Consider the following 22994-nt stretch of genomic DNA (forward strand, 5'->3'; position numbering starts at 1 on the left):
ACAGATGTCTCTTTCGGGCTACTACTGCCAACACAGTGAGGCACTGTACCTCACTTCCCTTTTGATTTTCAGATTAGTTTAGTGTAACTGCATCAAAGAAAAATGTAAAGACCAAAATGTAATGGCAACGTGAGAGAAGAGGCACCAAAAAGGAGGTAGGCAAAAGAGCCAGGCAAAACTTCCAAGCATTGAGGTTAACCAAGTTATTTCCAAAAACATTACACATATACCTATTTTCTTTTTCTTCCAGTATTCATCTGTACAGAGATTACTCTGATGAGAAAACAGAAGGATAAGTGAAAGAGTGAGGATGAAGCAACTACCTTGCACCAGAACAGAAGCAGCACAGCAGCTAATGCAAATTACATGGAGCAGAATAAGGCTGTCTTGAAAAGATCTGCTATGCTATAAAGACAAGGTTTCAACATTCACTCCATTTATAACAGACTGACTTTCACTTAAGTCCAAGCAATTAGCAAGCACATCTCTGGCCAGGCACTGCTTTAGGTAATATGCAAAGTTTTATCTCAATGCAACAACTAAAATTAACCTTCCTCAAATTCTGGCTCAAGAATTTTGGCAGCACAAGAATATCATCATCTGAAAAGCATCAACATTCCCAGCCTCTTCCATGACAAATTATGCTTTGAAGCCCCTCTATCCAAAAACCCCATTCCAGTGTAACTAAACAAAGGGGTTTGTGTAAGTGAAGAACCAAAGCATGTGAACAAACTCTGTAGGTATACAAGTCAGCTGGAATTAACTATCAGTTTATATACGCTATGCAGCTACCTGGACATGTCCAATAATGAATTAATATAGATTTTTATCTGAAAATAAAGACTTTCCTTAAAGGAAGAAGCATCCCTAAAGAGAAGGGAAAACATCAAGATCAAGTGTCAGGCTTATAACAGTTCCAGGTGCAGGTTCTGACTCAAGTGGACATTGCTTTACAACATTTAGTGTCAGAAAAAGGCAACAGCCTTAACAGTGTTAAATTCAAAGACTATGTTTTTCTTTTAAACATCACCTCTGATTTGATTCATTTGGAAGAGAAAGCCCATTCCATTTATTTCTCATTTGATTGGACAGTTTCTCCCAAAAAGCAATATTTCAACTGAAATCAGTTCTGAAAGATCTTTTATGAATATACATAATGGAGAGGGCCCCCATTAAATTTCCAGCAAAGTGCTGCCATTTTGAGTAAGCAAAGTTCTCTCAGCAGAGTCATATGCTGTGCCATGAATATGGTCTGCAAATGAATTACCACCCCGACATGTGTCAAAACAGATTTTAAGGAGAATAGCACTCAGTGGTAACCATGTGTTTTATCTACCTGTTAGTATGCAAAATCTGTATGCAACGGGATCCAAATTTATTCATTTATTCAGAAGCTCTCAGAGAAATCAAAATCATTTGTTGCCCTTTTTTTGCCCGTCTCCAAATGAAATCTGAGCGAATACCATGTTTAGTGAGCCAGAAAATCAGTGCAGGACAAAGCTACGGTGGGGTTTACATTTCAGAAAAGCAGGTGTCATCTCTGCACAAATAAGTGATTTTTTAAACACTCAGACCTGCCAAAATATACTCAGTCCATTATTATGTGTCAGCATTTTAAGGAACTCTATATTTGGTATTTATTTTAGGTAATATCCATTCTTATACCACAACTGTAACAAGAGCCGGCTAACGTAACTGTCCTAAAAACAGCTTTCAGCATGAAGAAAAGCTTTTAAAAGCAGAGCTATGGAATGAAGGCTTGAAAAGCCTCTGCAACTGGCTTTAATATCAACGGCAACACAGCCAAGAGACCTGATCCTGTGTTTAAAACACAAAAGCAGCAAAAATCCAAACGTTTATTCAGCAAGTTACATAAGGAGAGGACAAACCCACACACAGCACATAGGACAGAGTACTTAAGAACCTTCCAGGACAAAAGCTCTTATGTCTTCATAGGAATTGAACCTTATCTCTTTACTTGAGGTGCTAATGGTACAACTTGTGCTTTGTTAAAAGATGACCTCTTGGGATCCAATTCTGAAGCAGTTTTAGATCGGGAGCTCATCAGTGCATTTTCTACCTCTTATAATCAGCCTTCAGTTCACACAGTACATCAAACACTTCCATGACAATAATCCTGTAATACACAGTACATTTATTGAGAGATTTTAGTTTAGGAGCTATTTTCTGCCAAGCAGGCCAAAATATTTTTAGCTCCATCGTTTTTTTCCAGCAGTGAAGTATTCTGATTTAGAGTTCAGTAATGCCGTATCACATCTACAGCCTGGATGACTAAATGCATTGCTTTCACCCATTTAAAAATGGAGCACAATCCTCTCTATATACAGATGACAGATAATCTTTCGGCATCTGCTGACAAATATATTTAAAGAATGCCTAAATCTGTCTGTGCCAAACTTGGCCTGATGCCACCAGTTCACCATTGTTGGCATGCATACTACAAATGATGCAATCACAGCACTGGAGGAAGTTTCCAGTATTTTATTTCATGCTTTTCATCATGTTAACATACACATTTCCATCCTTCCACAATTTAGCAGCAACAGAACTGGGACACAGGGTGGTAGACAAATTTTTGCATGTATCATAGGTTTTCTTAGTGCACATTATCAGTATTCTATTTCAATCACAAACTAGTAACTTACCTAGAATGAAACACCCTAGGATTTAGAGCTTATGGTTAGATCTCAATTGTACCATCTGGTGTTAGAAAACAAAGTGACACAAAGGAATCAATTAAAAGAGAAAAACAAGTGTTTTACCTCTCTTAATACTGTGCTTTTGTAACCCCGATAAAGTCCTTGAATACCCTGTAAGCCAACAAAAGAAAGCATCAGCTATAGGGAATTAGTTTGCCAAAGACCCCAGTTTATCAGTGATTATCAGGCAAACATTATAGCCTGAGTGTCAGACCTGAACTTCTTGCAAATTGACTATATTGATTATAGCATTGCATACTGTATTCCATGACTCACAGTACCAGAGAGGTTTATGTTCATTTCAAAGATCATTTAACCACTGTTCAGAATAATCAGTTATAGAAAAGAGGATATGCCTTAAAGTTGAAATTAAAAGGACAAGAAGATACAGAAATTACTTCAAACTCTACTCGCCCAAAACTTTGGTCTAAAAGTATGCACTATCCCATAAATATTTTGAAACGACTATATTTCTGTTTGAATAGCCCATGCAAAAATGAACCCATAGGATGATAACTTTCCCTGACCACATTTAGTCTTGATTCAGAGCTTTTATCAAGACATTTTATATTTTTAACTAGCTGACATTAAAAACCATTACAATTTTATAAGCGTATGTAAGATCATATTCATTATATTATAAGGCAGTTTATTCAAGTGTTTCGCAAAACCTAAGGTTCTCTGCCAGCTATAAAGAAGGGGAAAACCATACAGTTTTGAGAGCACCAGCTTTTAGAGCAGAATGACCAATCCATTCTTCAAGCAAGAAGTTTCAGTGACCCTCTCGTGGAGGGTTATCACAATAGTTTTTATTTACAAGCAAATAAAAATCAAGAGGATCATTTAAAGGTCATATTTATGTCTTCCTTTTCCTGGCCTTTACACACAGAAATATGTATAATATTTTCCCCACAGTATTTTCAGGAACCACTTTCTCTTACGGAATAAACTTGAAAAATACCCCTTGTGAGACTCGGTAAAAACAGTGGTGAACAGGTTTCTACAGGAAGGATCCTTATAACTACAGAAAAGATAACAAAAGCCCTTATTTTTCAAAAGCTACAAATACTGGATAAGCACTCATTTCCAGAGCTCCTACAGAGCCTCTCGGAAATGGTGCCTTTACGACATCCCCTCTAAAGCCAGCTACAAAAACTGGAAATCATTCAGCAAACTCTAGATACAGAGACTCGATGTTGTGTTTTCCCAGAACATGGCATAAATACAAGTGGGCATTCAAGAAATTTGGAGAGGAACTTTTTACAAGGACATGTAGAGAGTAGATTTAGACTAGACATAAGGAAGAAGTTCTTCCCTGTAAGGGTGCTGAGGCGCTGGCACAGGGTGCCCAGAGAAGCGGTGCCTGCCCCATTCCTGGCAGTGTTCAAGACCAGGTTGGATGCGGCTTGGAGCAACCTGGTCTAGTGGAAGGTGTCCCTGCCTGTAGCAGGGGGTTGGAATTGGATGAGCTTTAAGGTCCCTTCCAATCCAAACCATTCTGTGATAAATACAAGCAGAGCTTTGGAAACTGGAAAGCTAAATCCTTTTTTTAAATTTATTTTTTAGTGTAGGTATCTCATATAAAAAGAAGTGGAAAGAGTTGTTTAGAGTGTGCATGTAAGTGCACACACATGGGAAGGTGGGGGTTTTGTTTCCTTAAACATAACAAGCCAATCACTTTTAACAGAAGAATAGATGGGAAAGTGCTGGGAGAATACAGAACTGGAATAAAGTTGTAGGCATGGTTCTGGACATGTATGGAACTGAGTGGGAAGAATGAAGTAACTTGTTTGGAAATTTGCTCTGAACTCACCTCATGATACAAGGTGCGAGAGAGAATCTGGAGGGTACTCGAGGAAGGAGAAACCTGGGCCCTTTGTTTGACTACCTCGGATGGAACCCGTATGAGGCAGGCAACCTGCAAAAGAACCACAAGTTCAGAGAACAATTCCTTTTGTTGCCTTACTCTTTATATAGCAGACACATTTGGAGATGGTTCCAAGTACAGAAAACTGAGAAACGAGGAAATAACTTTTGTAATTACACCAGCTGTACTTAAAGGCTCTTGATGAGCAGCTCACGTGTCTGCTCTGAGAGCTACGTACCTTCTGAACACAAAATTGTGCTTATAGGAAAATGGAAGTACCTTTGAAATTTTTAACTTCCAAACCAGAAGTAGATTTGGATGGGGAAAAAACAACAATGAAACCAGAAGTTTGAAGCCATCCTGTCTTTTGGCAGCCACAGGAATTCCCCCCCTGCTTTCAGAGAGGTAAACTGGAAATGCAGGACTTGGAAGAATGAACTTCTTTCCTAGGTAGTTCCTTTGTGCCCCCTAGTGACTGACAGCAAGAGACTCTCCAGGTAGCTTCAGACACACACAATATATTCAAGATTTACCTTAAAAGACATTAGATTTCCTTCAGTGTGAACCACAGGGGTGATCCTTTCCTACACAAGGAATTTACAGGCAAGAAAGGCCCCTGCAGCTGGATTTAATAACATGGCTGTTGCCACAAAGCTCCAGCTCAGCTGAAAAAGCCAGACCTGGCTTTAAAATGTTCACCTGCCACTTCAGCTTCAGGCAGGAATTACGCTTGTGTGCGCATAATGTTGAATAAGGATCCTCAAGCATCAGAGAGTTACAAACCTCTCATCTCTCCAGAAAATACCTGTTTATTAGCACTTTTAACAGGAGTTTGTCTTCAGTTGGTCCGAGAGATACTTAAAGCAGTTCTGGGACTGGTGGCCAAACACTGGGGACACTATAAGCCAGACATTTAGCCTGCCTTGCTCCCATCCTGTGCTGTCCTCAGGAACACACTGTGGTTCCTAGAGACAAAGGTGCTCATGGAGCACTTCAAGTCAAGAGCAACCCAGGAGAAAGCTGCCCATGTGAAGTGACAAACCCGTCTGCTAACTCAAACTCACACGTGCCAAAGAAAGTTCAGGAACTCACTGCCACATTGCACAGAAGCAGTAACTCGAGCGATGATTTGCGGGTAACGCAGTACAAGGCTTAAGTTCCATTTTCACAGAGAGACCACAAAAAAAAAAAAAAGTCTGTTATCCTGCTACATTCCTACAAGTTTACCAGACAACAATATCCCAAGTCATTACAAACAGATCTAACTCCGTGTGCTCTTCAATTCTCAGGGTCAAAAATAACAAGTGACCCCAATCTGTCAAGAAAATAAGAACTGTCAAGTTTTTTTGATAGTTCAGCATAAATATTTATAGAACTTCATGCTTCATAACACTCCATGTCCTTATATTAGCTTTTTATTCCTTAAAAACATGGAGGCAGGAGAAAAGCTTTAAAAAGGCTCGGATGAAAACAACCCAGTCAATCAAGACCAGACAAAGAGCGCAGCGTGGCTTCCTGACATCTGGGGTGCTGCAGTTTTGGCAGGAGATGGGTGGCCTCAAAGTAATGTCTCCATTCCCCCCAGACTACTTGGGGTGCATTTCATTTCAAATTAACTTTGATGTTTCTCCCATTTGAATTTGCGCTTACAAGGGAGCCTGTGGCTGCACAAGAACAAAAAGAGTGATTACATTGTGCTGTTATGAAAGGAAATACAGGCTCGTGTCACCTGGGCAGCGCTGTCAAGATTGGCTCCATAGGGCACTTCTGGTATGCGAAAAGCCATGAGCTGCAACTGCTAACATCAGACTGAACAGTGACATTTTCACTGTGCACCTGAATGTACAATGTGTTACCTGATTTGTTCCTACATTCATACCTTACCATCACTAACAATCCCAGCAGTCTTTTGATGTCAAACACAGGTCTCTAAAGGGAAGTACAAAAGGTAAGGTTCACACCTATCTATTACCCCAGAAGATTTTAAAGATAGTAACAACCTGGGACAGATGGGTTCAGAAAAGTCCCAAATCCATTATGTTCAGATCTCAATCACTGCAGCACCTTCCAGTCAATGCTGACAAAGTTAGAAGAGCATAATACACGTCTCCACAGTTTGCTTCCTTAGCTAAATATGGTCAAGCAGCACCAGTAGGATAACACCGCACCAAGAGAATTCATACTTAATCTGGAAGCTATAAGTAAATTGAACAAGGGTGAAATATAATTGTGCAGATGCTCTGCAGTCACTGACCACGTACATGCTTTTTAGCTGCATCAACTACTAGATAAATAGATGTGGACAGACAATAATGTGACCTTGCACAGTGGAGGCCCATTCACCTCCCTGGTCACCGAGAGCCCAGGAAGAAATTGCTTTTAAATCTCTTGGCTCTTCACATAAATGCAGCCTGTTGCTTGCTACAGAAGAGCACAATACAGCCTGTCACACTCGGGCCATTCCTGGTGCATCCCACCAGTTCTAGGGATGACCCTGTGACAAATTAGCTCTGTCAAACATCTGTAGAGCCAGCCATGGAGAGGGCACAGCAGTATGCCCTCAGCTACATTGCCTGACATGAAAGCATCAGACAACAGCACCCTGTTGATAGGGACCACGCTCATTCCCTTCTGTTGATGGGAGCAGAAAGACAGAATCAAGATCCCACAGACCAAGCTCTTTCCTTATTTACCAGGTCAGGTAACCCAATACACCAGTTATCAGACTCTCCCCATGTCAGTGCACATGGATACATACCATAAGGTCAGGAAAACAGTAACACTGAAACAAAAGGCTCAAGGATTTTTAGATTTAAGCTTTAACAAAACCCAATTTTACAGCTTCAAGCAAAGCTACGATTATTTTACAAAGCAGGTATGCAGAAATGACAACACTAGCATCTATTAACTTTCCAGCCTTTTAATGCCATAACCACTTCTGATCAGGAGTACTGAATTTCCAAATCCTGTGTTAAATCATTACCAGCTCAAATGTGGCTCCAATATTTAGATGCCAACTGAAGTGTATTTTTAATTTACTGACTTGCATTAGCCCATTAGGGACAAAAGCTAAAACTAGGCCTATTTTGTTAGTATCTACCTATGTAATACTAAACCAGCACATCTTCCAACTAAAGGATACTAATTTTTCCTGTTGGTTCAGGGAAGCATTTTAACTTTGAAATACTCTTTGCATGTATCAATGCTGCCATCTCCTGGTTGGATTCATACTGGGACTAGATTTTCCTATTGTTCTGATCAATGTCTTGATTCACTGTGATGAATGACCAGCGCCTTGAAGTCAACACAAATACTCTTTATATATACTGATTTAAACTGTTTCAGTACATCTGTAACCTGTTCCTATGTGTCCACAGCTAACAGAAAACAAGACCTGCTGCAAACAGCATCAGGAACCTGCACAAAGCCTCTTGCATGGGCTCATCTAAGTTTATTGGAAACACCTTATCTTCAACCACTACCTTATGATAGCTGCCAATCCTACTTAAAGCTGGAGCAGCTGTTCAGAAGGAGGCAATATTCATGTAATCCATCAGCACAGTGCTACCAAACATCTTCCTCTAGACAATAACACAAGAAACAGTCTGGTTGGACTAGGAAGAACCCATTGCATTGCCACTGCAAATTCTGGAGTAAGAACTTATCTACAAACCACCATGACACCACTAGTAGCTCACCAGCAGGTCCTTGCTCCCCTATCCAATATATGTTGTTCTTTAGGCAAAGGCAAACATAAGACAACATCTTCAGAAAGGAGCACAATACCTCCTGGTCTTCAAAGCTATATTATTATCCAAATATTAACATATCCCATTTAGATTCCACCCTTTGTGCTCCAGGCTAACCATTTCCTACATGACTGGTTTTGTAGGATTTAGTAGAGAATCAAAGATAACGTGCATCTGTTTTTAGGCACCTACACCACAGTTCAAGCACTAACCTTGCAGGCATGATCTGCACATGAGCTGTATCCAGAAGCACTTGAAAAACAACAGAGGAGGTGTTCTAGTGGCTATTAAGGGTTTATGTTGGACACGTAACTTGGGTTGATGCATAGCAAGTTCTCAGCACTGGGCATGCAGCTGGTACAACACTATTAGCAGCTTTGGACCTCCAAGAGCAGCTTGAGAAAGCATTTCCGTATGCAGACTAGCAGCACCTTGCACAGTTAATGATCTGACTCATAGATCTTAAAAGCTCCCACAACCATATCGTCTAAGCACTTATCTTTAATAAGAGAGAGATTATTACCCATGCTTTTAAGACACACCACTGAAGGGCAAACATTAAGAAGCCATTCTGTTAAGATGCTTGCACCTTATGCTCCTGGCTGATGAGCTGATCTGTTCTTTGCACTAACCTGGGTTTGAGTGAGGATCAAGACCAAAGTTTTTTCCCCACTTAGTCATCAGCCATTCTGCTACAAGCAAGAGAGTAGTTTGAGGACAAAGAATGGTTCTGAAATACATTAGTGGCTGGCAATCTAGGAACCTGCACTTGGTGACTCCGAGCAAATCTCTGGCGTGCATTGCTAAGCCTACTTTGGAAACTGGGTACAGACATGTGTTAAGCTCCAGAAAACTTCTCTGTTACAGCTTTAAAGCCTTCAGAATACTTTCTAAAGGATTTAAATTTTAAATTTCCCAAGCATGAGGTTAGTTTTAATGACTTTATCTGTCTAAGCAGGCTGGGAAGCTTTAACTGATGTTCACCATATAATTTAATACTTAACACAGAACTAAAGGAACATACCTGGGGAAAGTTACTCTTAAATGTCATTTGTGTAAGTTTATTCTTAATCAAGTAAGAACCTAATTTATGACAATATACAGCTTTGTATCCAGGGAGCAGAGACTTCAAACTAAACCTCACAATAGCTGTGCAAGATAAGCAGTAACCCATTTGGGAGAAAAAGCTGCTGCAGAAAAATGGCACCAAAGAGGCTATGACTTACCAAAGGACATGTCTTTAGGCTTAAGTCAATCTGGTAACAAACATCTAATTGCTTACCCCATTCTTGAAGGTCAGGATTTTCTGCTCCAACATAATGCAGAAAGAGCAAGAAAAACAGAGTAACTCTAAAACCCCATTCAAAGAGAAGATGCAACCAAGATAGTATTAGTCATGCTCCTGCAGACAAAAGCTCAGGTTTGGTTAGGTGGTTTTCTATATGGTTGCAGCTTTTTATATTAAGAAATGCTTTTTCCCAAAATATGTTAATAAATGATAGTCTGAGCATCTTAATTTTCTTGTCAGATGCTCCCTTCCAAGTAGGAAGTTACTATTTTTAATCTAAAACATGAAAAATGTCCTTTTCCATTCCTCAGATACATGGATGATTAAAACAATAGGTGTGTCTAAAATTAAGAGATCTTAAACTGCACTGATTTCCTTTGGATCCTGAAAAAGAAGGGGAAATTTCCCTGCAAGTCAGAGACTCAACAAACTTAGAATTCAGTACTGCAGCTTTCCATGCCTCTCTAAACTCTGTTTGGAGATCTGTTCAGTACTTCAGATCTTACTGAAATTCCCCTCTCAGAGAAGGGGGGGAGAAAGAACTTTTTCAATGCAATTTTATGAGATTAGCAAAGTTATTTCATCCTCTCAATAACTGTTTCTAAACTCTGGTCACAACTCTTGGATTGAGAATGTTAGATAGCAGAGCAGGTGGGGATCACGGGATGGAACTGTAGATGAACTGCTTCACCCTTTCCATCACCAGGAATACTAAGAGAACAGTGGAGAAACATGAAATACATTTGTCATTTGGTTTCATATTTTTTTGAACAGAGAAGCCCAAACCGCTATAATCACAGACCATTATCAGCTCAAGCACCAGTAAACCTTCACCTAAACAACTGCTGCCCTTTTGACCAAAACAGAACAAAAACATAAGTTTCTACGGTCTGTAATTTGCTGTGGGTCACAACTCAAGTTGTGAACAAGTCCTTTCACTTGTGCTTGTCATCAGGTTGTGCTACCTGCTAAAGCACATCCAAAGTGGAGAATTGAAGCATTAACACCTACTTTAATGAGGAAATTGTCTCCAGAGATGACAGAAGCTGCCCAATATATGCACTGTCCACTATCTGTTTCTGCTTTAAGTGCCAGCCCCAGAAAAAGAGTTCATGTTCCAAATAAAACCTCAGAATATGCTAACCTTATTTTCCCTTCCCACACTTAAGCACATCACAGTTAAATTCAGTCCTGTGCAAAGCTGCTGGGGTCACAAACAGGTGACTCCACTCCTAATTTAAGACCCATGGAGAGAACAAGTTTTGATTAATGGGCTCTGGATGGGAAAGTTTGAACAATGACAGGCTCTCTGTCCCATCTTTTCTTCTGATGGGCACAATAGGGCCTTCATTAATTTAGATGCAGTTCTCCTGTATGCTGGCAGGAAACATTCTTCAAAGAGCAATCTCAGCCAGCAAGATTCCACCTTAGATGTATTTACCTGGCATCTGCAGAACTGTCTTGTAGAGTGCTATCTCATGCTGTCATTGTCAAACTTAACTCCTTATTACTGCTTTCCAGGGCTCCTTTCTTCCTTTCTCCAGAGCACCAACTGCATCACCATACACTTCTCCCTTCACATGACCATCTTGTTTGAGCATATGCACCCCAGCTGTATGAAGTCCTCAGCTGGCTCCTTGTCCATCACTTCAGCAGCCCTCTCAGCATGGGCTTCTGCCCCTCTTCAATTCCTTTCACATGTGTGGCTCTTCAATTGCTCAGCTACGTGCTCTACAACTCCTGCTGTGGGTTTCCTGCCTACCTCTCCATCAGCCACATCAGATACAGCTTGGAAAGCTCTGGTCCCCAAGCAGTGGATATTTGTGCTGAGTTCTTCTCACAGAAAGGAGAAACTACTACCCAAATTACATCAGTTAACAGGCAAAGAACAGGGAAAGTTTTTGAAGCTGACAAAGCTGACACTAAACACTTCTTTATAGAAGTCCTTCTCACTGCAAGTGTTTTGCAAGTTTCTGTGCTTTGCATAACTAAATTGGTCTTTCAAAGTTTAATCCATGTAGAGTTTTATAATCTAAAACTTACCTAGAGAGGCCTGCTGTTGTGCACATCTCTTTTGTACTCCAGCACAAAATAAGTGTCCCATAGATTCTGAAGTTTCTTGGTACAATCACAAGCATTGGTTTAAACTCAAGTTGCAAAAATCAGACAGTTGAATAGCTTTGTAAGTCTTCCGTAAAAAGGCTTCCATAACCTGGTTGATGCTTGAATCATAAATTACTACTACATTTAAACACAGAAAGGCTTAAAGCCAAAGAGCAGACTCTTAATTCAACCTCCAGAATTTTCTGCCAAATCCAATCTCTCTCAGCAACTCTTTCACCACTGAGAGTCTGTTAAACTTATTTTAAAAGGCTTAAGAAACTAATCACATCCACCAGCCAAACTGTTCTTTCAGCAAAAGTAGCATGGTGCAGCCCATCCAGCATAAAACCGTTTCCAAGGAGCCAAGTGGGGTCAGGCTGTGCTACAGGAGGACAAACGTTAATGAGACTCCAGGCAAGAGAACACAGGCAATATTTTCTGCAAACACATTAAGTCTCCTGTTGAAAGATGACTGGTATTTTACTATTTGCTCAGTCTCTTGGGGTTACACTGGCCCAGAACACGGAAATTTCAACTACGTTGTATTTTATCAAGTATTTTCCTCTAATTGATCCCTTACTCTTTCCTACAGCCTTTTCACTTAAAGAATTACAGGCTTGTCCACATATGGAGCTATTCAGAAATTGTTATTCCCAACAAACTCTCTGCAGAACCTTACTTTGGAATAAACTTACCTTAAGCTATCTCAGACATTTCCAAAGCTGACTCTGGCAGACTGTGTTGCAAGCCAGGAAATCCAGCAGGAAACACTTTTACATTATTTTTTTTTTTCCTCACTTAAACTCTTTAACCCGAATTAGCTCCTCTACAGACACCCTGAGCTACAAATATTTCTATACAGCTGAAGGATATCAGCTCTAGGGTCAAAAGAAGAGAGGTGGCAACCACCAAGTTCCTACTCTTTACTGCAAAGTAACATGTCCTCTAAGCCCTGGACTGAGCAGATAATGCAAAACCAGCTGATGAAGAACATTCAATACATGCAGATAACATGGAGCATAAAGAGAAGCTCAGTGTGGCTGGCTGGTGACGTGTTTGACAGTTCTTAATTTGCTGTTTCAGCCTTTAATTGTATGATGAATTTGTTGGCAGCATTTGTGGATTCATGGTTCCATTCATCTTTATTTACAACCAATTCTCAGCTGCAGCTCTAATTGGAGTTTCCATTCACTCTAACTATGCTCCTTCTTCACTAGCTCTTAATGACAGCAGTCACACCTTCACAACCATCTTCCAACCACTGCTCAACTATGCTTCTGCACAAGGATTTAGCAAACATCCTACAGCATCAGTACTGCAGACCTCACCTCACCTACCTTCATTTATGAATAGCTCAAAATTACCATGATTTATTCAAAAGACCACCTACGTTGCTGCACTCGCCACCACTGCTCATCTTGCCAGAGTCAGCATGTTGCTCTTCTCCGTGCCTATATGAACCCAGACCCACACAGCACAAAAGACACAGCCACAAAAAAAATGACAGACACTGATCGAGGTAAACAGCAAAAAAAGAGATGAAGTACTATGAAAGAGCTTACAAACTTTGACTGTGTCAGACTTTGGACACTACTTTGAATACTATGGTCAGCCCACTCATACTACACTGGTTGAAAGCAGGCAAGATGCAAAGTAGAAAATGCAGCTTTTTGGTTTTAAACAGTTTTGTCCATTTATTAGTTCAGTTCTTAGAAAAAGGATAGTGAAAAATCCAAAGCCATTAGCCCGAAGTCTAGACACCCTACATACTAAATCATTTCTTTGTTGCAGCAGATGATCTTCTTGGGCTTATAATGCTGTAAAGCCCTGACCAATTATCCTGCTGGAGATTCCTTCATGATATTACTCTGAATTTGCCCAACTCATGCTACTGCCTTGTCCTCAGAATGGGCATTAATAGCAACTTCCTTCTCTGATCTAGCCAGTTACTCTCATGGAATTCATACCAATACAATTCTGGAGATTCTTTTTGTTCTATTAAAGTGAAACTAGTTAACAGCTTCAAAAAGATATTGCCAGGACAGAGGGAAGGGGATCATTTTTGAACAGAGAGCAACAGAAAATGTGACGTTGCCCGTTGTGTCTAATATAAAACATGCACTTCCCTTTTTTAGTTGAATTAAAAGCACACTCAAAAGGTCATTCTACAGAACCATGATTTGTAACCTTGCTTGCATTTGGGCTTGCTTCTAAGAATCAAGTTAGGACTAGTAGAGAAATCTAGCTGAATTCACCAGAAAGATAATTCCTGCATTAAGAAGCTTTCTTATTTGACACATCCCAACAGCAGATAAAAAATTCCCAAGTTATTAATACTGAGGGTCAGATGCTAATCACAGATGAACCACACACTTCGCTCATATCGCTAAAGTATCTTAAGTGGCAACACACAGGAATACACAAGTGAGCTTGGAATTTCACCTTGAAATACCTGTCCTCACCTTGCCCTGCGGAGCTGCATCATCCCCTCTCCCCATTTAAGTGACAAACTGTTGGAAGTTTCAAGTTAAACTGATTCACCATCCATCCTTCCTCAAATTGTGGAGAATAGTGTGAGGCTATGAAGAACTCCTTGCTGAGGAAAACCAAACCCATCATCTTCTAAGGGAGCAGTCCCTACCTAACCCTTGAGAGCTCTCTCAGAACACAGACAAGGGTTCCATCCTTTCCCATAAGCTTCATGCTCCAGCAAAGCTCAAGTTTTGGCATTCTTGCAGTCAGACCAGAAACACCTTTCCAGACCCATGAGCTTGTCCAGCATTTCTACAACTTAAGGGACCACACTGCAGAGACACTGAAGCAGAATGAACACAAGCCAGGTGAGGAACCTAAAGTATCATGGCTACATGACCTTAAAAACATAACAGGACAAATGAATGCAGGCACCATGGCAATAATATGACCAGGCAGCTTTCAGGATCTGAGTTACTCTCTGGTACTGTGGCACACTCTGTAGACACACCACTTTACCACAAGCAACCTGGGATCTGGCAGCCTTGGGGATGCACTGCACAGTGTCAACACATCCCTACTGCTGTATTCCTAATGTACTCTGGAGTTTTCCCAAAGACAAAAGCAGCTCAACAACTTCAGATAATCCACTTCGAGAACATGATCATCACCACTAGCTGCCAAAAGGACAGGACATCTACCTCGCATCCTGGTTTTTGATTTTCCCAACCTTCCTCCACAAGTAAGCTGGAGGTCAAGGCAAAACAAGACAAAATCACCAAATATAGCCAATCAAAAAGAAACTTTTTTTCATCAGAAAGGTTAAGAGTGATCCTGACATTTACAAGCAAAAGCCCAAAACTTTCACCAAATATCTTGCAAAGCTCAGATCGTAACCATAACAATACCTAAATATTAGCTGGAAAAGCCTGTTGTCAGCCTTCTCTAGGACATGATCCAAACAACTTTATTCTCACCTCCATGGAAAAGCCAGCGGGATGTAAAATTAACTGCGCTGAATCCAACCACTTTGGCACTTATGAAGGAAACCTCATCGGTCAAACTGGGACAATCCTAAACTTCTCCCATGAAACCATGTCTGCAGGAGGCTGGTGGAAAGGCCCTGAGGGGCACTTCTCTTTATCAAGGTTTCTTTTAATTAATAGTATACACTGTCATATTAAGCTGATATAAATTCCATACAAATCAATCTGGAGCTGTACAGTTAACTCTGAATCTGCAAGACGCACTCTCAGTTCCTATTAAAATGGGCACCAGGAGGTTAAATACACTGCTCCTTCTCAGAGTTACTTACACTGCCTTAGAATATTAAAAGTAAAGCTTTAGAACATCTGGTTTTCCTTTCCACTCCCTATGATATCATGTTTTCCAAGCACATTTGGCAGCTCACTGTAAAGATACAGGCAGACTAAACATACAGGGTAATGCAGAGTCAAGATGAAAATCCGAAGCCCTGGATGCAGCAAGCGTGTTTCCTATCTCCAGATTTCAGTTACACAAGTGGTAAATAAGGGTTTTCCCCACCCTTAATAACTCATGTATACTTCAACCTTCTTCCTTGATGAGATACCATATAACTGCCCTCCATAGTTTCTGTGCCTTTGTAAATAAGCTTTCATGCACTATGGGATATTCAGAGTCCCTGTACAGCAAGACTCAGTTATAGGAAAAAAAAAAATCATGCTTAACAGGGTCAGACTTTGTATGTACTTTTCCTTATCTCACTCCTGGAGATGAGATTCACCTTCCATATTCCTCTTGCCTAGAAGGGGAAAAAAACCCACTGCAGCCACTGCTTTTTATGGCTTGGTTTTGTGCCTCCTAGCCTAGAAATGGAAAATTGGATCAAAGGTATGTTTTCCATGATTTTACACAGACAGTAAACACCACAGAAAAGGGGCTGTAACAAAAAATAACAGCTCCCATTTTACAGATTCCTCCCATGTATTTTAATACATCTTGATGCAACCTTTGTATTGTTTCCTCTTCACCTATTATTTTTACTGAGCCACATTCAAAACACAGATTAGTCAGCATGAACATACCTTTAAGGTTAGTACATACCCACATTTTATTGATGCACAAAAAAAATAACTCCTTTATGCTCACCAGTGAAGGAGCAGCAAACCTGGAAATCCAACATCAGTTTCTCGCCCCAAATCTTAATTTCTCCTTTTTGTAAAAGGATGGCTTGGAAATGCAAAGGGATGCCTTGAGAATCCCAACACGACACAGTCTTTGGTTTATTATTTCACATTTAACAGCAGTTTATATCATTGTAATTATTAAAGTGTACAAAAGAGGAAGAGTACATCTTAAAAGAAACTACTGACAAAATAGTCCCAGAGGTTATGCCCTGATTAAAACTTAATGACTAATCAATAAAACTATAATTTTGACTTTCATCCTGATCCAATTTGGAATGGTTTATTTATACGGATCATCTAAGATTTCATATAAAACAAATGTGAGAAGATCTTGCTTTGTGCTCTTTTTATTACAGGTTTATTGTAGCAAATCTCTAAATCCCCATCTCAATTATTTTACAGCTTAGTTCTCCCATCACACCAAGAGGAGCAGAAAAGCTAGCAAAAAGCAAAATCTTATTAACTGAATAATGGCTGTTACAGCATTGCAGTTTCCGCACCATAAAGTCATTTTAATGGCTATCACTATGGATTTCCCTGGCCATACAGTAGCAAGAGCCAAGCACCTAAGACAGCTCTGAGCAACTCCTTTAACTCTGCTGCATCTCTGTTTATTGGCCTGAAAATGAAAGCATTAAGTTGGAAGGTTCGCAGGACCACAGACCACCTTGGAAAAAACAGGCAACAGGTTCTGTAATCATGCAAGGAGTCATCTGCAGCCAACCGCTGATAAGTCACATCCAGATATAATTTTCCCACCAAATCCTCAGGCAGAGGCAGTATATTATAAATAACCCACTTGTGAAAGAAGAGACTGTTTTTTCAGTGGATTTTATCACAGAGCACTGGCACCTCATTATGAGCCCAATTGTTATTTCGCTTGATTCTGAAACAGCACTTGAGAAGCTTAGAACCCCTCTTGGATTTGCTGTTCCATGAGATATCAGGCTAACAAATTTATCAGGGATATGCATTGCCATAATGATGAAGAACCTCACACTTATTTCTAACAGACTTTAGAGAATTTCCATGGAAGCAAGTTCTGTGCATTGCTTGAAGTTAGAAATCACAGCCTGACAGCACAGGCTCTAATCAAGATAGAAAAAAAAACCCATCTGAGGCAGCAACACAAACATATTCCACACAGCCTTAAATCACCTTCTATCTACTCCCACCTACAACCACTACTAGAGTGGTTACAGGGTGCTGTATTCACCTATCTTCATGTGCTTGGTATGTTAAATTAAGTTCCCTGGGTAAGTCCCATTCAATCTAATCAGAATCATTTCCATAGAAGAATAAAAATTACTTGGGAACCAAAGCTGAACCCACAGAGAGCAGGGAGAGCTGAACTGCTTCCTGTGGGAAGTGGCTAGGCCATGCTGCTACAACGAGCCACCTTGTGCTAAGTTAAAATGGCACAGATCCCTCTGAAGGATTTTGGTGAACCTGGAATATATTTTATTCAGATAATCCAAAGCAACCATGCTCTTTCTGTTTGCAAATAACCTCAGGAACAGTTCTTAAAAACACCATATACAAGCTTCTAAGATAAAGCACCTTCACTATTCACCTACAGACAAGTTTGGGTCTGGATCACACAGGAACCATCATCATTTGATGACACTGAGAAGTGCTCTCTTTTAACACTTGCTACAGTCCAAATAGACTTTGATAGAATACCAAATTCTTGTTATGGAGCGTCACATACTAGCTCGTTAGAAGTGTTACTAACTCATTTATTCACTTTGAAACAATCCTTACAAGTGCCAACACTTCATTAAAAAACATAAGTAATATTTTTATGAGGACTTTCGTAAGTATAAATATGGTCAACACTCAAAAAGTAAGATACGACATGAAACCTGAGGTTTCATAACTGAATGATTTCATCTCCTCCCACAGACACAATGTATGACCTTCTTTCTTACCACTTCTGCGAGGGAGGCAGCCACCATGTGTGTTGCTGGAGCCAAGTAGGATGCAGAGCCATGGTGCAGCATGGATTTCACATTCTCATAGGTGATAAAAAATGCAGCAGCTGAAATTCAAGAACACATGCAGTCATTCAACTGCTCTTCCAGCACCAAACTAGCACAAAAAAAACCCATTTAGAGCTGGATTTTGTCACTATTATTCTGCACATGTAGTTCAAAGCAGGATTTCTTCCCCCAAAATGGTACCAATGCAGTCTACAGGATAATTCCTGCAGAAGTTTAAGCTTCTGGCTATCACTAGAAAATCTCCTATTAATATCAAAGATGCCAGGACCTTAAGGCCATTCTTAGTACTGAGATAAAGAAAGATGTGTTATGAATTAGTCATGAATGTCCAGTACGTGGGGGGGAGGGGGGGGGGGCAGGGGAAGGTACCATTCCTAGGTAGGAAGGGTAGAGAGGAAGTTGTTAGATTGAATTCGGTGGTCTTTATTTGGGTGAGGGGAACAATCAGTAAATTGAAAAGGGGGAAAAATAACTAACCCAAAAATCATCAAGGCACATGACATAAGTCTCTACCCTGCAATGTGTAAAACTGTTTCAGTAGCAGTTATTAATAACTTCTTCCTAGCTATCATCAGTTTCATATTTTGCACTCTAGCTCCAGAAAACCCATTCTTCCAAGTTTCTGAAGGACTTGTAAAAGTCCTGTTCAGTGAACAAGAAACATACAAAAGTAAATACAGCACAGCAATACCAGCCATGTTTATTCACTGCAACAGTCAACTACAAAGGCATTTGCACCTTAAGGGTTACTCCTGCTCCAAAAGATAAGTTCTCACTCATACTTGGAGAGATAAAACCACAGCTCAGATTCTGAAGATGTAAATCATGAGAAAACTGACATGTCTAGCGGGGGAACACATTTTAATTGTGAAGAAGGGCTCTGTGAATTGCCTTCTGCTAATCAAAAGATGCTTATCACCTCAGAAGGAGATAACAGAGCAGACAAGATAAAGAACTGAATTTTTTTTTGTATCACCTTATGAAGGACATCAAACATCTGAAGGTATCAGTGGATTTGTCAGCAAAGTTCTCCTAACATTCACTACTGACAGCATAGCCTGTTGTTCATTTATCCCTCCCTACAAAGACAAAATGGACAAAGGCATTAGGATTTTTAGATGCCTTTTTCTCTGCAGGGACTACAAGCATTTACTTTTTTAAAGCTTCATTTTCAAAAGTTTTCCTGATGTCTTATCACTTTAAGTGGTGTAGTTGTTTCCAGGGAGAAAAAGACAAGCAGAGCATCACCAGGGCAAGGAGCTCAAAGACCTCCAGTGCTCAAGCACTTTGAATTTTGAATCATTCCAAATGGTCTGACAGAGTGGGTCATGACAAAAGGGCTAGCAAGACCCAAGCCCTCTTTGGCACCCGAAAATGCTTCAGGGTACCCCTGTAAGTAAGGACAGTAAAGAATGATTCCAAGGAGTAAGGGTTGCTTTACTGAGTAAACATGCAGCAACCAGGCTTGCTCAAAGACCTTGTTCAACTGTGCAGTTCTAGCAACTACTCTTCACAGGTGGACATGGAATCACAGAATCCAAAATCACCTACAGGAGAGGAAGCAATTAGCACAAATGTCCTCAACTATAACAGTTCCTACTTAAGGACAACAAAGAATAAGCCAAAGAAAATTTACCATTTGGAAAGGATCCTATAGCAGTAGAAGGAACACCAGCATAGATGCCACGAAAACCACCAGCCTTCCTAAAGCCTTGAGGACTCTGCAGTCTTGTTTTTACAGTATCCAAAGGAAAAAGGATCAAGTCAACACAGACACCAGCAACTCCACCAGCCTTCAAGACAAAACCATAGAGTAAAGTGCATTAAAATTCACAGGGGCGAAGCTGCAGTGCTTATGTGATAACTGAGGCAAGCCTAAAGCAAAGCGCTACGGACTGGATCCCTTCTGAGGTCAACTTATAAACTGACAGTGTTACACAGATCTCAATAGCTTTATAGCTATAACAAGGAAGCTTCAACAAGAGAAAAAGTAATAGATACTACAGCTTTAAAAACCATTTTTAAGGTATTTTTAAAACAATTTCAGTGTTTTGGATAGTACAAAGTAACACTTAACCCCTATACATAAAAGCAAGACAGTGAATGCCACTTACCAATAGGCACAGCACAGAATGACCAACACCTCTATGAAGTTGTGTGATAAGATCACAAAATACAGAAGCAATTCTGCTTCACCCTAAGCATCTCTAGAAAGCACATTCCCATTTTTTCTAGCAAACTTCTTCATTTAAACTATCACCTCTCATTTCATTTGTTGAGCAAAGCCTGAAGTAAAACTGCTTTATTTTCTTTGGCTGTCAAAAGTCCATAGGGGAAAAAAGTCAAATTAAAGAAAGATGTTTTCAAAGGTCTAAGAAAAAGGGGAAGGTTTTCACCCACAGCAACTCTTATAACCAAACCCTAAAAAACCAGTTTCAGCTAAAGCAATCCTTTTCCATTGTCTGTGTTTCTAGTTGACTTTCTTTAGTTTCCCCAGGACATAGCTATAGAAAAAAACTATTTGTCAAAAACAGGACAAGAAGACTAAAAGAAGTATAAAAACTCATTTCAAAAGAAAAAAGTATGAACAGTTACCATTAACCTATTATAATTAAAGATAATTCAGAACAGAAAACAGAGTTTGAAGTCTACTCTGTATAGAGCAGCACACCAGAAATAGCTGTGCAGGTTTTTAACTGCTTGAAAACAAATCACATGTGTGTTTGATTGGGTTTTTTTCAGGGCCAACAGAGGATTCACAGAGGTGTTCGCTATTCACTACTAAACTTTTAATCAATAAGTTAATTACTCTTTTAATCTTGTTGGCTACTTTGCATGCATTGATTTTTCTTCACATTTTTGTCATCAAAATCCTTATCTGCACAAAATAACGTTGATCAGATTTAATCCAGCCACCTGTTAAAACACGAATCAAAAGTCGCTAATCGCTTCTTTCATTTTCAAAGTTCTGTATCTCAAATGTCATTTAAATTCATGAAACAGCTAATAGGGCCCCTGCCAGAGGCCGACAATACCTGGGGGCTTATACCATCTGGAGAAAACAGTAATGATTTTTAGATAGCAAAACAGCTGAATGCACCTTTTCCCCCACCTTTCTGTAATAGCAGCATTATTAAATATAGAACAGCTGAAAAACCTTTACCATGAGTTGAACATACCCTTAAACTTAACTCCATCAAAGCAATTAAGCAAGACCAGAACCTAATTCAAATGCATTAAGCCTTGCAGCTGGCAGGGATCTGAATTCTCCCAACAGGCACAGGTCACCAGCTCTCCTCACACTAGCTAAGGGCACCCCACCCATGATTTTCCACGCAGAACCCACAGCAGTCACTGGATAATTCCAAGGAGGTCCTTACCTATGGGGACCTCTTACATGTGATGCTGCTGCGTGAACACACCGAGAAGTAACTTTTAGAGCGAAAAATGATTAGCAAAGGACAGCGCACGCAGCCAGCGCCTGCAGACAGCAAAGAAGAGACGAACCAAGGCACCGGCACCCGAGGCCCCCGCGTCTCCTTGGCAACGGGCAGGCCCGGACCCCACTCACTCACCGCCAAGGCCGCCCAGGACTCCCGCGCCTCCATGCAGGGGTGGCGGTACGGGGCGTGCACACAGCGCAGCACGAACCGGCTACCCCCCGGCCGCGGAAAGGGGCTAGACCCCCTGCTCCGACCGTGCCCCGGACGCGCACACGGGCGCAGCCATGTTGCTGCCCCTGACCCGCGGTCAGGCGGGACCGTGTCGTCACCGCGCTTGCGCGCGGCTGGAAGCAGCACCGCTAACGTGAGGGGGATGTGTTCCTTGAGCCTCGCATTAGGGCTGTGTGGGAAACGTCAGTCAATTAGCACTCGGCGTTAATTAGTTAATATGTTGTTACTGAGTTAATATGTTGTGGTTAAATCGCTGAGCGGTAGCAGCTGTGCCGCTCCGGGAGAGGCGGGAAGAGAGCTGCCCCTGAGGGGGCTCTTGGTGGTAGTTGCTCCCATGGCCTTTTCTGTTCTCGCCGCTCGCGGTTCCTCAGAGCAAACCTACGTCCGCTAAGGAAAAAAAGGCATTTCTGAGGGACAAACATTCCTGAAGTCGCTCAGAGGGGGTGTTTCCTCCACCCATGTCTGCAGCATGCTCCTGCTGGTGCTGTCCTGTGCAGGCTCCCTGTGGGCTGTGTGAGCAAACACATCAGAGCAGTGCACAGGGACATAGAATCATCGAATCAACTAGGTTGGAGAAGCCACTTAAGATCATCAAGTCATGAATAAAGCTTCCTGGCCAGAGACATCTCTCCTGCCTGTTCTCAGGAGGTGTGTTGGCTCTTGCTGGAAGGGAAAATGCCATTTTTCACTCACATCCCGTCAGGAATACCTTTGCGTTTTGCATTTGTTATCTCATGGAGGAGTCTCCTTCTCTCCACAAAGGACGTTCAAATCGGCAGTGGTTTCAAAAACTACAGAGAGGATTTTGGCACAAAGTCCTCACGTGATCCTCACCAGCAGGAAAGCACACTCGAACTTACAGGAAGTGCAATTCCAGGGGAGAGAGAAGGGATAAATGTTGGACAGCACTGCAGTGCATGTGGAACCAGAACATCAGCAGGCCTCAAGGC

At 40.9% G+C, this 22994-nt stretch overlaps 1 protein-coding gene across 1 annotated transcript in view; it reads right to left on the reverse strand.

The window, feature by feature from the left end:
- SLC25A26 (solute carrier family 25 member 26) overlaps positions 1 to 21978 on the reverse strand; it is a gene marked incomplete at both ends in the record, with an annotated part of 82966 nt that extends 60988 nt beyond the window's left edge. Inside the window, 5 exons of the mRNA XM_080625499.1 lie at positions 2784 to 2831; positions 4534 to 4638; positions 18299 to 18408; positions 20007 to 20163; positions 21946 to 21978. Coding sequence (XP_080481625.1) covers positions 2784 to 2831; positions 4534 to 4638; positions 18299 to 18408; positions 20007 to 20163; positions 21946 to 21978 — 453 coding nt within the window. The remainder of the gene's footprint in view (positions 1 to 2783; positions 2832 to 4533; positions 4639 to 18298; positions 18409 to 20006; positions 20164 to 21945) is intronic.
- Positions 21979 to 22994: the final 1016 nt, after the last annotated feature.

This window comes from Psittacula echo (assembly GCF_963264785.1).
Source record: "Psittacula echo genome assembly, chromosome: 9".
Taxonomy (NCBI): domain Eukaryota; kingdom Metazoa; phylum Chordata; class Aves; order Psittaciformes; family Psittacidae; genus Psittacula; species Psittacula echo.